Genomic DNA, 14,958 nt, shown 5'->3' on the forward strand with positions numbered 1-14,958 from the left:
TCCCTTTCCTCCTCCCCATCCCTCTGCCCTACCTCCTTCTCCTCCCCACAGCACTTGTAAATATATTTGTACAGATTTATTACTCTATTTATTTTACTTGTACATATTTACTATTCTATTTATTTTGTTAATGATGTGCATATAGCTATAATTCTATTTGTTCTCACGATTTTGACACCTGTCTACATGTTTTGTTTTGTTGTGCGTCTCCCCCTTCTAGACTGTGAGCCCACTGTTGGGTAGGGACCGTCTCTATATGTTGCCGACATGTACTTCCCAAGTGCTTAGTACAGTGTTCTGCACACAGTAAGCACTCAATAAATACGATTGAATGAATGAATGAATGAACGAATTTCCCCCTCCATGTGATGACAGCTTTTCCTTCCCTTTCTTGCTTCTGCCCACCTCCACTTACCTCTCCCTAACTCTCTTAGTTTGAGAAGGGTTGTGTTTTCTCTTCTCTTTATTATTACCTAGCCTGGGGGTGGGTTGAGTCTTTGACATTTTACCTTCTCTCTAAATCTATTTTTTACTTTTCCCTCTCTCTGTTTTTTTCCAGGTAATAAAGGAGCTGTAGGAGTGTCATTCATGTTTAATGGAACCTCATTAGGATTCGTTAACAGCCACTTGACTTCGGGGAGTGAAAAAAAACTCAGGTAAAAGGCCTCATTAGGAATTTCAAGTATTCATAGTCATTGTCTCCGACAAACCAGTGTCATCCCATGAGGAAATCCGTTTGCTTTGTTATCCTTCCAAGAGGCATGGTCTTTGAAGCCCTGTCATGATGAGGTCACCATGTTCTTAGCTCTGGAAACTCAGTAATGCTCTTCTAGAATAAGAAGGGTTACCTTGCAGAGAATGGAGACCAGCCTCTCTCCACTGAAATCAGAATAAGGGGAGAAGGGACTAATCAATCAATTAATAAATGGCATGTATTGAGCTGTGTGCAGAGCACAATATAGCAGAGTTAGTAGACAACTTTCCCTGCCCATAAGGAGCTTACAGACTAGAGGGGGAGGTGAATATTAATCTAAATAGCAATAATAATAATAATTGTGGTACTTTTTACGTGCTTACTATGTGCCAGGCACTGAACTAAGCACTGAGGTAGATAGAAGCAAATTGGGTTGGACACAGTCCTTGTCCCACGTGGAGCTCCCAGTCCCAATCCAGTCATTTTACAGATAAGGTAACTGAGGCTCAGAGAATAATAATAATAATAATAATGGCATTTATTAAGCACTTACTGTGTGCAAAGCACTGTTCTAAGCGCTGGGGAGGTTACAAGATGATCAGGTTGTCCCATGGTGGGGCTCACACAGTCTTAATCCCCATTTTACAGATGAGGTAACTGAGGCTTAGAGAAGTGAAGTGACTTGTCCAAAGTCACACAGCTCACAATTGGCAGAGCCGGAATTTGAACCCATGACCTCTGACTCCAAAGCCCGTGCTCTTTTCCACTGAGCCACGCTGCTGAAGAAGTGAAGTGACCTGCCTAAGGTCACCCAGCAGACAAGTGGCGGAGCCAGGATCAGAACCCACAACCTTTCAACTTCCTGGCCTGTGCTGTGTCTATTTGGCCGTACTGAACTGGCTTGATACTGCAAGAGATCTTGATAGAATATCCAGCTCAAGTGGGAGTGGCAGCAAGCAAGATCACAGGCAGTGTGTCCTGGATAGATGAGATCCTTTCTATTTAAAAAATGGTGACACGCCAGTCGGCTCCCAATCAATTAGAAATTGGTGATGCAGTCCCCAGGCCCTTCTTCCTCCCTTCTGCTACCTTCTCCAGTCCACACTTCCCTCTGCTGCCCAGTTCATTTTTCCAAAAGTCATTCTGAACATGTCTCAAAAGCGAATCTCCAATTTCTCATTTCTCCCCCATTTGTCTCCACATCAAACAGAAGCTCATTCATTCATTCAGTCGTATTTATTGAGCGCTTACTGTGTGCAGAGCACTGTACTAAACGCTTGGGAAGTACAAGCTGGCAACATATAGTGACGGTCCCTACCCAACAGCGGGCAATCCTTCTAGGCTGTGAGCTTGTTGTGGCCAGGGAATGTGTCTGCTAATTCTGTTGTATGGTACTCTCCCAATCACTTAGTACAGTGCTCTGCACAAAGTGCTCAATAAATATGATTGATTGATAAGCTCCTTGAGGGTGGGGATTTCATCTACAAATTCTATTGTGCCATCCCAAGTGCTGTATCCAGTGTTCTGCACATGGTAAGCATTCGATAAATAAAATTGATTGATTGGCTGCTCATTAGAACCAGCACAAGAAGGTGGGTAGAGGCCAGGTGGAGATCAGTTGCACCTACATAAAAACCATTCCATGTGCTCAGCAGACACCTTAGAAGGTGCTGAGGAAGAATTTATTGCCAACTTGTACTTCACAAGTGCTTAGTACAGTGCTCTGCACACAGTAAGCGCTCAATAAATACGATTGAATGAATGAATGAATGAACTTATGCCTTAACTTAGAAGCAGCATGGCCTAATGGAAAGAGCACCATCCTGGGAATCTGAAGACTTAAATTCTAATCCCAGCTCTGCCACCTGCCTGCTGGATGACCTTGGGCAAGTCACTTAACTTCTCTGCACCTCATTTCCTTCATCTGCACAATGGGGATTCAATATCGATTCTCCTTCCTATTTAGATTGTGAACCCCGTGTGGTACCCGATTATCTTGTATCTACGCCAGCACTTAATACAGTCTTTGGCACATAGTAAGCACTTGACAAATATTAGTAGTAGTAGTAATATTAATGTCAACCCCTCCACCTTCTTTCTTCAATCGATAACTTAAGAAGCAATGATTCAGAAGCAGCATGGCCTTGTGTGACCTTGAGCAAGCCACTTCACTTCTCTGGGCTTCAGTTACCTCATCTGAAAAATGGAGATTAAGACTGTGAGCCCCACGTGGGCAACCTGATTACCTCTACCCCAGTGCTTAGAACAGTACTTGGCAAATAATAATAATAATGGCATTTGTTAAGCGCTTACTGTGTGCAAAGCACTGTTCTAAGCGCTGGGGGGAATACAAGGTGATCAAGTTGTCCCTCGTGGGGCTCACAGTCCTAATCCCCATTTTACAGATGGCACATAGTACGCACTTAACAAATACCACTATTATTATTAATATTATTATTGTGGAAAGCACAAGACTGGGAGTCAGTCGACCTCAGTCCAAATCCTGGCTCTGCTAATTGCCTGCAATGTGATATTGGGCAAATAAGTTAACATTGCTATGCCTCAATTTCCTCATCTTTATTCAGTTGTATTTATTGAGTGCTAACTGTGTGCAGAACTCTCTACTAAGCGCTTGGGAGAGTACAATACAACAATAAGCAGGTGCATTCCCTGCCCACAACAAGTTTACAGTCTAGAGGGACTGTAAAGTGGGGGTAAAGCACTTGCTCTCCTACCCCTGCGGAACATGAGTCCCACGTGAAGGTTGGAATGGTATCTAATCAGACTGTACTGTATCTACCTCAATCAATCAATCAATCAATCGTATTTATTGAGCGCTTACTGTGTGCAGAGCACTGTACTAAGTGCTTGGGAAGTACAAGTTGGCAACATATAGAGACAGTCCCTACCCAACAGTGGGCTCACAGTCTAAAAGACTCAGGACATAGTACAGTTCTTGGCACATAATGAGTGCTTAAAAATGCCACGTCGTCATCATCGTTATTATTAGTATTATTATTAAGGTACTTTGGAACTTTAATGTTGTAACTACTTCTTTCTTTTACATATTCACTTTGTCACCAAATCCTATCAGTTCAGCCCTCACAATATCGCTAAAATCCACCCTTTTCTCTCCATCCAAACTGCTACCTTAATAGTAATAATAACGATAATGGCATTTATTAAGTGCTTACTATGTGCAAAGCACTGTTCTAAGCACTGGGGAGGTTACAAGATGATCAGGTTGTCTCGGGGGGGCTCACAGTCTTAATCCCCATTTTACAGATGAGGTAACTAAGACACAGAGAAGTGAAGTGACTTCCCCAAAGCCACACAGCTGACAATTGGCAGAGCTGGGATTTGAATCAATCAATCAATCAATCGTATTTATTGAGCACTTACTGTGTGCAGAGCACTGTACTAAGCGCTTGGGAAGTACAAGTTGGCAACATATAGAGACAGTCCCTACCCAACAGTGGGCTCACAGTCTAGAAGGGGGAGACAGAGAACAAAACCGAACACATTAACACAATAAAATAAATAGGATATGTACAAGTAAAATAGAGTATTAAATATGTACAAATATATACAGGTGCTGTGGGGAAGGGGAGGAGGTAAGGCGGGGGGGATGAGAGGGGAGGAGGGGGAGAGGAAGGAGGGGGCTCAGTCTGGGAAGGCCTCCTGGAGGAGGTGAGCTCTCAGTAGGGCCTTGAAGGGACCCATGACCTTTGACTCCAAAGCCCGGGCTCTTTCCACTGAGCCACGCTGCTTCTCCTATCAAAGCACTTATCCTGTCCCACCTTGACTACTGCATCCTTGCTGACCTTCCTGCCTCCTGCCTTTTCCCAATTCTAGTCCTTACTTCATTCTGCTGTCCAAACTGTTGTTTCAAAAAAAATTCTGTTCACCTCTTCCCACTCCCCCAAAACCTCCAGTGGCTGACCATCCATCTCCCCATCAAACAGAAATTCGTTACTAACGACTTTAAGGCACTCAACTGGCTCGCCACCTTCTATCTTGACCTCACTGATTTTTCCACTACAGCTCTGTCTGCACATTTCACTCCAACACTCGCCTACTCACTGCACCTCAGTCTCATCTATGTCACCACTGACACCTTGCCCACATCCTCCTTCTGGCCTGGAACTCCCACCCGCTTCATATTCGAAAGTCCACCACTCTCCCCACCTTCAAATTCCCATTTAAAGCACATCTCCCCCAAAAGACCTTCCCCAACTGAGCCCTTATTTCCCCTACTCCCTCTCCCTTCTGCATCACCCTTGCACTTGGATCTGTACCCTTTAATTACTTCATATCTGCCCCAACCTCAGCCCCACAGCATTTATGTACATATCTATAATAGATTGTAATGTCTGTCTCTCCCAGCTAGACTGTAAGCTCCTAGGGAAGGAAACATGTCTGCCAACTCTATTCCCCAAAGTGATTAGAATCGTTTAATTAATCACCCAATAAGTAGTATTGAGTGTTTACTGTGTGCAGAGCACTGTACTAGGAGCTTGGGAGGGCACAGTATTATAGAGTTGGTAGACACGTTCCCTGCCCTCAGTGACCTTATAGTAGAGGGGCTAAGGACATTAATATAAATAACTTATTAATATATATATAAATGCTGTGGGGTTGAGGCGAGGTGAATAAACGTGCAAATCCAAGTGAAAAGGCTATGCAGAAAGGAGTGGGAGAAGAGGAAATGAGGGCTGTGCTTTTAATAAGTTGGAATGTGAGGAGAGTGATCATTGGCAGCAAGATAGACAAAATGGGAGCACTGTGAATAAACTGGCACTAGAGAAATGGAGTGTGCAGGCTGGGCTATAATAATAATAATAATGATGGCATTTATTAAGTGCTTAATCTGTGCCAAGCACTGTTCTAAGCGCTAGGGGAGATACAAGGTCATCAGCTGTCTCACGTGGGGCTCACAGTCTTCATTCACCCCCATTTTACAGATGAGGGAACTGAGGCCCAGAGAAGTGAAGTGACTGGCCCAAAGCCACACAGCAGACAAGTGGCGGAGCCAGGATTAGAACCCATGACCTCTGACTAGTAGGAGATTAGAGAAGCGATGGTGGGTGGAGCAAGCTGAGTGTTTTAAAGCCAATGGTGAGGAGTTTCTGTTTGAAGCGGAGGTGGGTGGGCAGCCACCGGAGGTTCTTGAGGAGTGGGGTGACATGAACTGAACATCTTTGTTGATAAATGATTCAAGCAGCAGAATGAAGTATGGATTGGAGTTGGGAGAGACAGGAGGCCAGCGAGAAGGACGACACAGTAGTCAAGGCAGAATAGGAAATGTGCTTAGATTGGCATAGTAGCAGTTTTGATAGAGAGGGAAGGGTGGATTTTAGCAATATTACGAAGTTAGAACGAACAGGATTTGGTGACAGATTGAATGAGAGTTGAGGGCAACATGAAAGTTACGGGCTTGTGAGGTAGGAAGGATAGTGGTGTTGGTTACATTGATGGCAAAGACGGGGGAAGACAGGGTTTGGGGTTTAGCTACGTCTAGATGGACTGGGTTTTCCCTCTTTCAACTCGGTATTTATCGGGTAGTCAGTCAACTATCAATTGATCAGTGGTATCTATGTGTCTGTCTATGTGCAGAACACTGTATTACACATTTTGAAAAGTACAGTACAGTTAGTAGACATCCTGTCCTCAAGTAACTTGCACTGTAATAGTAGAGAGAGACCCTAAAAGAGAGTACAGGTAAGAGGAAATAATTAAGTATAAAGTATGCATAAAAGTGCTACGAGGACTGGGTGTGGTTTAGGAATTAATATCCATGTATTTAGGAGTGCGGAAGTGCTGAAATGGCTGAACAGTACAGTCTTCTGAACACAATAAGCACTCAATAAATATCACAGATTGATTTAATATAGAGTGGGGAGTTGAGAAACTAGTCAGGGAAGACACATTTCAGAAGATGGGGAGAGCAGTGGTCTGCCAGATATAAAGAAAGAGGGAGTTTCGGGGAGGAGGGAGGTTGTGAGCCCGAGACCAGCAGTGGGAGAGTTGAGATTGAATCACTTTAAGTAGATTAATTTAAGAGGAATAAAAGGGGCAAGCTGGGGTGGGGTTTAGAGGGAGAAGAGAGTGGACTGGTAAAAGGAAGAGAGTTAATCGAGCCTTTAGGAAGATGGGGAGAAATTTCCGTTTGATAATAATGAATAATTAAGGTATTCGTTAAGCACTTACTAGGTGCCAGGCACTGTACTAAGCACTGGTAAAGTGAGGAATGAGCTTGTGGAATGGGCAGCCATTAGATGCTTTTGCAGAGTGGGGAAAAGGATGCAGAACAACACTGTAGCAAAGTGATCAGGGCAGCAAAGTGAAGTATCATCTGGAGAAGGGATAGACTCAGTGTATACAGCTTTGCTCAAGGGTTTATGGGAAATGACAAAGATGCAAACAAGATAATAATGATGATGGCATTTGTTAAGCGCTTACTATGTGCCAAGCACTGTTCTAAGCGCTGGGGGATACAAGGTGATCAGGTTGTCCCACGTGGGGCTCACAGTCTTAACCCCCATTTTACAGATGAGGTAACTGAGGCCCAGAGAAGTGAAGTGACTTGCCCAAAGTCACACAACTAACAAGTGGTGGAGCCGGGATTAGAACCCATGACCTCTGACTCCCAAGCCCGTGCTCTTTCCACTGAGCCACACTGCTTCTCTATGATGTAAGCTCTGCCCTTCAACGTGCCAACTTCAAGAGTTTCCCAGTCTCATGGGGAGGACGGGATTATAATATATAAACAATCAGAAATGATAGAATTATTGAAAGCCATAGATTAATGATACAGAAAGAGAAACACATTGGCTAGAGAAGCAGCGTGGCTCAGTGGAAAGAGCACTGGCTTGGGAGTCAGAGGTCATGGGTTCTAATCCTGGCTCTGCCACTTGTCACCTGTGTGACTTTGGGCAAGTCACTTTACTTCTCTGTGCCTCAGTTACCTCATCTGTAAAATGGAGATTGACTGTGATTACCTTGTATCCCCCCCGAGTGCTTAGAACAGTGCTTGGCACATAGTATGCGCGTAACAAGTACTATTATTATTATTATTATTATTATTATGTGTCAAATATACTGAAGTTAACAAATCCTACAAGGTAGCTGGAGTGACTAGAAATTTCATTCAGGCAAGATAATTTAGAAAGGCCTCATGGAAAAGACAGGAATTCAACAGGTTTCGAAGGAGGAAAGAGGAAGGGCTTGATTGGATGAGAAAAAAATGTGGAGAGTATTCCAGGTAGAGGGAATACAGAAAAGCAGTGACCTTTTTTGTCTAATTTCATTAGACGGAACCAAAACTACATGAGTATTCTCCGCTTCCTGGCATTGGGAGACAAGAAGTTGAGTCCTTTTAACATCACTCATCGTTTTACTCATCTTTTCTGGCTGGGAGACCTGAACTATCGGGTGGAGCTGCCCCCGACGGTGAGTGAAATTTTGGCCTCCCATGGGGAGCGACCTCTGTGCCCTTCCCCATGGCTCTCTGCCCCCCACAGTAAGGGGCTTCTTCTGACACTGGAGCTTGCAGAAGCTCACACTAGAAATATTCCCAACTGCCATTTGAGTGGTGAAACTCCTCCATTCCAAGGAAGAGTGGTGCTCCTGGGGGGATTTTCCTTCAGGTACCCCTTTGCCCTGGGAGGAGAGGGAGGCCCATTGGTGGGCTGGAAAGGGAGAGGAGGATTTGATAGAAAAGGGGGAAAGAAGTGGAACTACAGCAGAAGAACTCCTCAGCCTCCCTCTCCCATACTCAAGTGCCTCCTTTCCTTCATTCATTCATTATATCGTATTTATTGAGCGCTTACTGTTTGCAGAGCACTGTACTAAGCGCTTGGGAAGTACAAGTTGGCAACACATAGAGACGGTCCCTACCCAACAGTGGGCTCATCCTTGATTTCCATTGATTTTCATCCACCACCTCCCTGTTTAAATTTGGAAAGTAACTTGAAGTGTGGCTTGGAAGAAAATCAGTGGCAGCTTGGAATGTGTTTATTAACTCTGTTGTACTCAGTCAATCAATTAATCAATCATATTTAATGAGCATTTACTGTCAGCAGAGCACTGTACTTGGAAGAGTACAACAGTCACGTACCCTGCCCACAACAAGCTTGCAGTCTAGAGGGGAAACAGACGTTAATACTAATAAATTAATGAGAAGCAGCGTGGATCAGTGGAAAGAGCCCGGGCTTTGGAGTCAGAGGTCATGGGTTCAAATCCCAGCTCTGCCACTTGTCAGCTGTGTGACTTTGGGCAAGTCACTTCACTTCTCTGGGCCTCAGTTCCCTCATCTGTAAAATGGGGATGAAGACTGTGAGCCCCACATGGGACAACCTGATCACCTTGTAACCTCCCCAGTGCTTAGAACAGTGCTTTGCACATAGTAAGCACTTAATAACTGCCATTATTATTATTATTAAATTATGGATTGGGATGGGAGGGGAGATGAATAAAGCAGCGTGACTAAGTGGAAAGAGTACGGGCTTTGGAGTCAAAGGTCATGGGTTCAAATCCTGGCTCCGCCAACTGTCAGCTGTGTGACTTTGGGCAAGTCACTTCACTTCTCTCGGCCTCATTTACCTCATCTGTAAAATGGGGATTAAAACTGTGAGCCCCCCATGGGACAACCTGATCACCTTGTAACCTCCCCAGCGCTTAGAACAGTGCTTTGCACGTAGTAAGCGCTTAACAAATGCCACCATTATTATTATTATTATAAAGGGAACAAGTCAGTGTGATGCTGAAGGGAGTGGAAGAAAAGGAAAGGAAGGCATAGTCAAAGAAGGCCTCTCGGAGGAGATGTGCCTCCAATAAGGCTTTGAATGGGAGGAGAGTAATTGTCTGTCATCATCATCATCATCAATCATATTTAGTGAGTGCTTACTATGTGCAGAGCACTGTACTAAGTGCTTGGGAAGTACAAATTGGCAACAATATCTGTCAGATATGAAGAGAGAGGGTATTCCAGGTCAGAGGCAGGGCATGGGTGAGAGGTTGGCGGCAAGATAGACGAGATCAAGCTACAATAACCAGGTTAGCCTAAGAGGACCAAAGTGTATTGTACTCTCCCAAGTGCTTAGTTCAGTGCTCTTCATGCAGCAAGTGCTCAATAAATATAATCGATCGATTGATTGACTGTATTCATTGACAGTCCCAGAACCTAGAGAAGATGGACAAAAGCCCCAAGAATTTGTTGCAAAGTCGTATTTTAATAATGTAATGCAGATGCTATCTTTGGTTTATAAAATGAAAAATCTCAGTCATATCTTTATATGGTCTTTATTATTATTATTCTCCCCCTCCTCCCCCTCCCCATCCCCCTGCCTTACCTCCTTCCCCTCCCCACGGCACCTGTATATATGTATATATGTTTGTATATATTTATTACTCTATTTATTTTCCTTGTACATATTGATTCTATTTATTTTATTCTGTTAATATGGTTTGTTTTGTTGTCTGTCTCCCCCTTCTAGACTGTGAGCCCGCTGTTGGGTAGGGATCGTCTCTATATGTCGCCAACTTGTACTTCCCAAGCGCTTAGCACAGTGCTCTGCTCACAGTAAGCGCTCAATAAATACGATTGAATGAATGAATGAATGAATGAGTGGAGCTCCAAACTAGCCTCTGGGGCAGATCCAACTCTGAACCAGATTGTAAGTGAGCTAAAGCAGAACAGGGAAATGCCCCAAGAGCTACTGAGAGTTTACCATCCTAGCAGCCTAGTTTACAAATGTTAAAAGACCACAAGTCCACACTTGAACCCCTGGAAGGGAGGTGTGGGCCACTTCTGGCTCAAACTAGACTCACTTTTGATCTTTTTTTTAATGACATTATTCATTCATTCATGCATTCAATCGTATTTACTGAGCGCTTACTGTGTGCAGAGCACTGCACTTGGGAAGTACAAGTTGGCAACATATAGAGATGGTCCCTACCCAACGGCGGGCTCACATTATGTAAGGCAGTAACTTAAGTACAAAATGGGGTGCACTGCCTTCCTAACTAGTCTGTCAGTTTTTTTAAAAAAAAGTAAAAGCATTATGCAAAGAGAAAATAACATAATATTTTACACTTAGTCCTGTTTCTTATTCACATAAACAGGAGGTGTTATTAACAAAAACAGCATTTTTAATTGCCGTGGTTGGTTTTTGGTGCAGTGAGTCTTGCTGCATGTTTGAATGAGGACAGAGATCCAGATTTGTGTAACCTAGCTAAGGCCTTATAGTTTCTGTATTTCCAGGAAGCAGAAAATATTATCCAGAAAATCAAGCAGCAACAGTTCCCAGACCTACTGATTCATGATCAGCTTCTCATGGAGAGAAAGGATCAAAAGGTTTTCCTGAATTTTGGTAAGAATTCAAATTCTTCACCTTTGAAATATCCATAATTTGGTTAAAATCATAATTCTTTTTTTAAAATATTCACAATGTCAGCAATTTAACCAGTTTTATTTGGGCAGAGAATCAATGTGGCCTAGTGGAAAAACCATGGGGCTGGAAGTCAGAAGACCTGAGTTCTAATCCTAGCTCCGCCACTTGTCTGCCGTGTGACCTTGGGCAAGTCACTTAGATTTGCTGTGCCTCAGTTCCCTCATCTGCAAATCAATCAATCAGTTGTATTTACTGAGCGCTTACCGTATGCAGAGCACTGTACTAAGGGTTTGGGAGAATGCAATATAACAGGATTGGTAGACATGTTCACTGCTTACAAGGAGCTTGCAGTCTAGAGGGGGAGGCAAACATTACTATAAATAAATAAATTAAAGATATATACATAAGTGCTGTGGGTCTGAGGGAGGGGTTAATACAGTGTTCAAATCCAAGTGCAAGGGCGATGCAGAAGGGAATGGGAGAAGAGGAAATAAGGGCTTACTTGGGCCTCTTGGAGGAAATGCGAATTGAAAATGACTTTGAAGGTGGGAAGAGTGTACGTCAGCTATGAGAAGGAAGGCATTCCAGGCCACAGGCAGGACATGAGTGAGAGGTCAGCGCCGAGATAGATGAGATTAAAATACACTGAGTAGGTTGGCATTAGAGAAGTGAAATATGCGGTCTGGGTTGTAGTTGGAAATCAGAAAGGTAAGATAGCCGGGGGGGCAAGCTGAGTGCTTTAAAGCCTATGGTGAGGAGTTTCTTTGAGGGGCAACCACTAGAGCTTCTTGAAGCATGGGGAAACATGGACTGAACATTTTTGTAGAAAAATGATCCATGCAGCAGAGTGAAGTATAGACTGGAGTAGGGGTGAGAGAGGAGACAGGGAGGTCAGGAAAGAGGCTGATGCAGTAATCAAGACGGGATAGGATAAATGCTTGGATTAACATGGTAATAGTTTGGATGGAGAGGAAAGAACAGATTTAACAATGTTGTGGAGGTTGAACTGACAGGATTTAATATGTTGGTTGAATGAGAGAGATGAAGCAAGGATAACATCATGGTTACAGGCTTGTGAGACAGGGAGAATGGTGGTGTTGTCTACGGTGATGGGAAAGTCCGGGGAAGGGCAGGTTATGGGTGGGAAGATGAGGAGTTCTCTTTTGGGCATGTTAAGTTTGAGGTATTGGAGGGACAGTAAAATGTCCTGGAGGCCGGAGGAAATATGACCCTGGAGAGAAGGAGAGAGATCAAGGTTGGAGATGTAGATTTGGGAATCACCCACATAGAGGTGGTACATGAAGCCATGAGAGCCAGTGGGTTCTCCAAGGGAGTGGGTGTAGATGGAGAAGAGGAGGCGACCCAGAACAGAGCCTTGAGAGACTCCCACGGCTAAAGAGTGGCAGGCAGAAGAGGAGCTCACGAAAGAGATTGAGAATGAGTGGCCAGCAAGATAGGAGGAGAACCAGGAGAGGATAGTGTCAGTGAAGCCAGGATTGGTTAATATTTCCAGGAGAAGGGGGTGGTTGACAGTGTTGAAGACAGCTGAGAGATTGAGGAGAATTAGGATGGAGTATTGGCCGTTGGATTTGGCAAGAAGGAAATTAATGACTTTTGAGAGGGCAGTTTCGGTGGAATGAAGGGGGCAGAAACCATATTGAAGGGGGGTCAAGGAGAGAATTGGAGGAGAGGAAGTAGAGGTAGCATATGAAGACAATTCACTCAAGGAGGTTGGAGAAGAATGGTAGGAGGGAGCTGTGGCATCAAGGGAGGGTTTGTCTTAGGATCACAGGAAACATGAAACATGAGCATGTTTGAAAGCAGTGGGGAAGTTGCCATCTGCAAAATGCGCATTAAGACTGTGAGCCCTAAATAAGACAAGGTCCAACCTAATTATCTTGTATCTACTCCAGCACTTAGTAAGCCCTTAACAAATATCATATAAAATTTTAAAAAAAGAAAACAAAAAAAAAAAACCCTTGAGATCTATCTTTTCGAAGATTTAACCGATAAAAGTGTCAGGGATTTGGGAATAAGAAATCCTACCAGCATGAAACTGAGGCATTCAGAGATTTGATTTGATGTTTCTTTGTTTCAGAGGAAGAAGAGATAACCTTTGCCCCAACCTACCGCTTTGAAAGACTGACTCGGGAAAAGTATGCTTACACTAAGCAGAAAGCAACAGGGGTAGGTCCTGATGAATATCTTGGTGCCCACTTCCACCCCTCCTGAGGGGAGTGAAAAGAGGACAGAAATGGTGGGGCAAACCACTACTTTCTGCAGAAATGATAAATCAGCTGCTGAGCATTTTTAAAAATCCCAAACAAAAGGGAATTTCCTTACACAAGAAGAGTTAAACTTGAGCACCGGAAATAAGGACCCACACAATTCTCATCCCTTTGGAAGAATGGTCAGTGTTTTCTCAATACTGCTCTAAATCTTCATTTCTTCACAGATGAAGTACAATCTACCATCCTGGTGTGATCGTGTGCTCTGGAAATCATACCCCCTGGTACATGTGGTATGCCAGTCTTATGGTGAGTAAAGATGAAAGATGGTTGGTAGTTAGGGATCAGAAACAGTCTGAAGGAGAGCACAGAACCCAGGGAGCAAGGAGAACCGTTTAGCCCTCATAACTAGCCCCCTTAGTTTCCCTATAAAATGGGGAAAATAAAATGTGAGCTGTTGTGAGGACAGATGTGATGCCAGTCACCCAGTAACTCATGCTGCTTTGGTGCTCATGAGAACTCTGATTTCTTAAAAGGACATTTGCTGAAAAGCAGTTCAGTGTGTTTCCCAAAAAAACACATTTGCCCAAAAGAAGGCAAGTAGAAGTGAATTTTTGTCAATGAGCACTTTTTTATTTATTTATTTTACTTGTACCTATCTATTCTATTTATTTTATTTTGTTAGTATGTTTGGTTTTGTTCTCTGTCTCCCCCTTCTAGACTGTGAGCCCACTGTTGGGTAGGGACTGTCTCTATATGTTGCCAGCTTGTACTTCCCAAGCGCTTAGTACAGTGCTCTGCACATAGTAAGCGCTCAATAAATATGATTGATGATGATGATGATAAATATGATTGATTGGTTGATTGATTTGAAGAGGCGGAGCCAGCATGATTTCCCTTTCACTTAGCTACAGAGACGCAGTGTGGCCTAGTGGTTAAAGCACGGTCCTCGGTTTTGGAAGGATCTGGATTCTAATCCCAGCTCTGCCACTTAACTTCTCTGGGTCTCAGTTACCTCATCTATAAAATGGGGATTAAGAGTGTGAGCCCAAATGTGCAACAGGGACTGTGTACAACCTGATTCGTTCATTCATTCATTCAATCATATTTATTGAGCGCTTACTGTGTGCAGAGCACTGTACTAAGCGCTTGGGAAGTACAAGTTGGCAACATATAGAGACAGTCCCTACCCAACAAAGGGCTCACAGTCTGGAAGGGGGAGACAGACAACAAAACAAAACATGTAGACAGGTGTCAAAATCGTCAGAACAAGTAGAATTATAGCTATATGCACATCATTAACAAAATAAATAGAATAGTAAATATGTACAGGTAAAATAAATTAGAGTAATAAATCTATACAAATATATACAAGTGCTATGGGGAGGGGAAGGAGGTAGGGCAGAGTGGGGGGATGGGGAGGAGGAGAGGAAAAAGGGGGCTGAATCTGGGAAAGCCTCCTGGAGGAGGTGAACTCTCAGTAGGGCCTTGAAGGGAGGAAGAGAGCTAGCCGGGGGTCGACAGTGGGAAGGGCGAGAACGAGGCCCAGTGAGGAGGTTAGCGGCAGAGGAGCGGAGGGTGCGGGCTGGGCTGGAGAAGGAGAGAAAGGAGGTGCGGTTAACTCGTATCTTCCCCAGAGTTT

General features: G+C 43.8%; 1 protein-coding gene across 1 annotated transcript in view; it reads left to right on the forward strand.

Annotated features, from left to right (window-relative positions):
- The window catches only part of INPP5D (inositol polyphosphate-5-phosphatase D), a 217,429-nt gene that overhangs the window by 154,783 nt on the left and 47,688 nt on the right, over positions 1–14,958 (forward strand). Inside the window, exons 14-18 of the mRNA XM_038749732.1 lie at positions 560–656; positions 8,008–8,146; positions 10,959–11,067; positions 13,187–13,275; positions 13,544–13,625. Of these exons, the coding sequence (XP_038605660.1) occupies positions 560–656; positions 8,008–8,146; positions 10,959–11,067; positions 13,187–13,275; positions 13,544–13,625 (516 nt within the window). The remainder of the gene's footprint in view (positions 1–559; positions 657–8,007; positions 8,147–10,958; positions 11,068–13,186; positions 13,276–13,543; positions 13,626–14,958) is intronic.

Source organism: Tachyglossus aculeatus, chromosome 1 (assembly GCF_015852505.1).
Source record: "Tachyglossus aculeatus isolate mTacAcu1 chromosome 1, mTacAcu1.pri, whole genome shotgun sequence".
Classification (NCBI taxonomy): domain Eukaryota; kingdom Metazoa; phylum Chordata; class Mammalia; order Monotremata; family Tachyglossidae; genus Tachyglossus; species Tachyglossus aculeatus.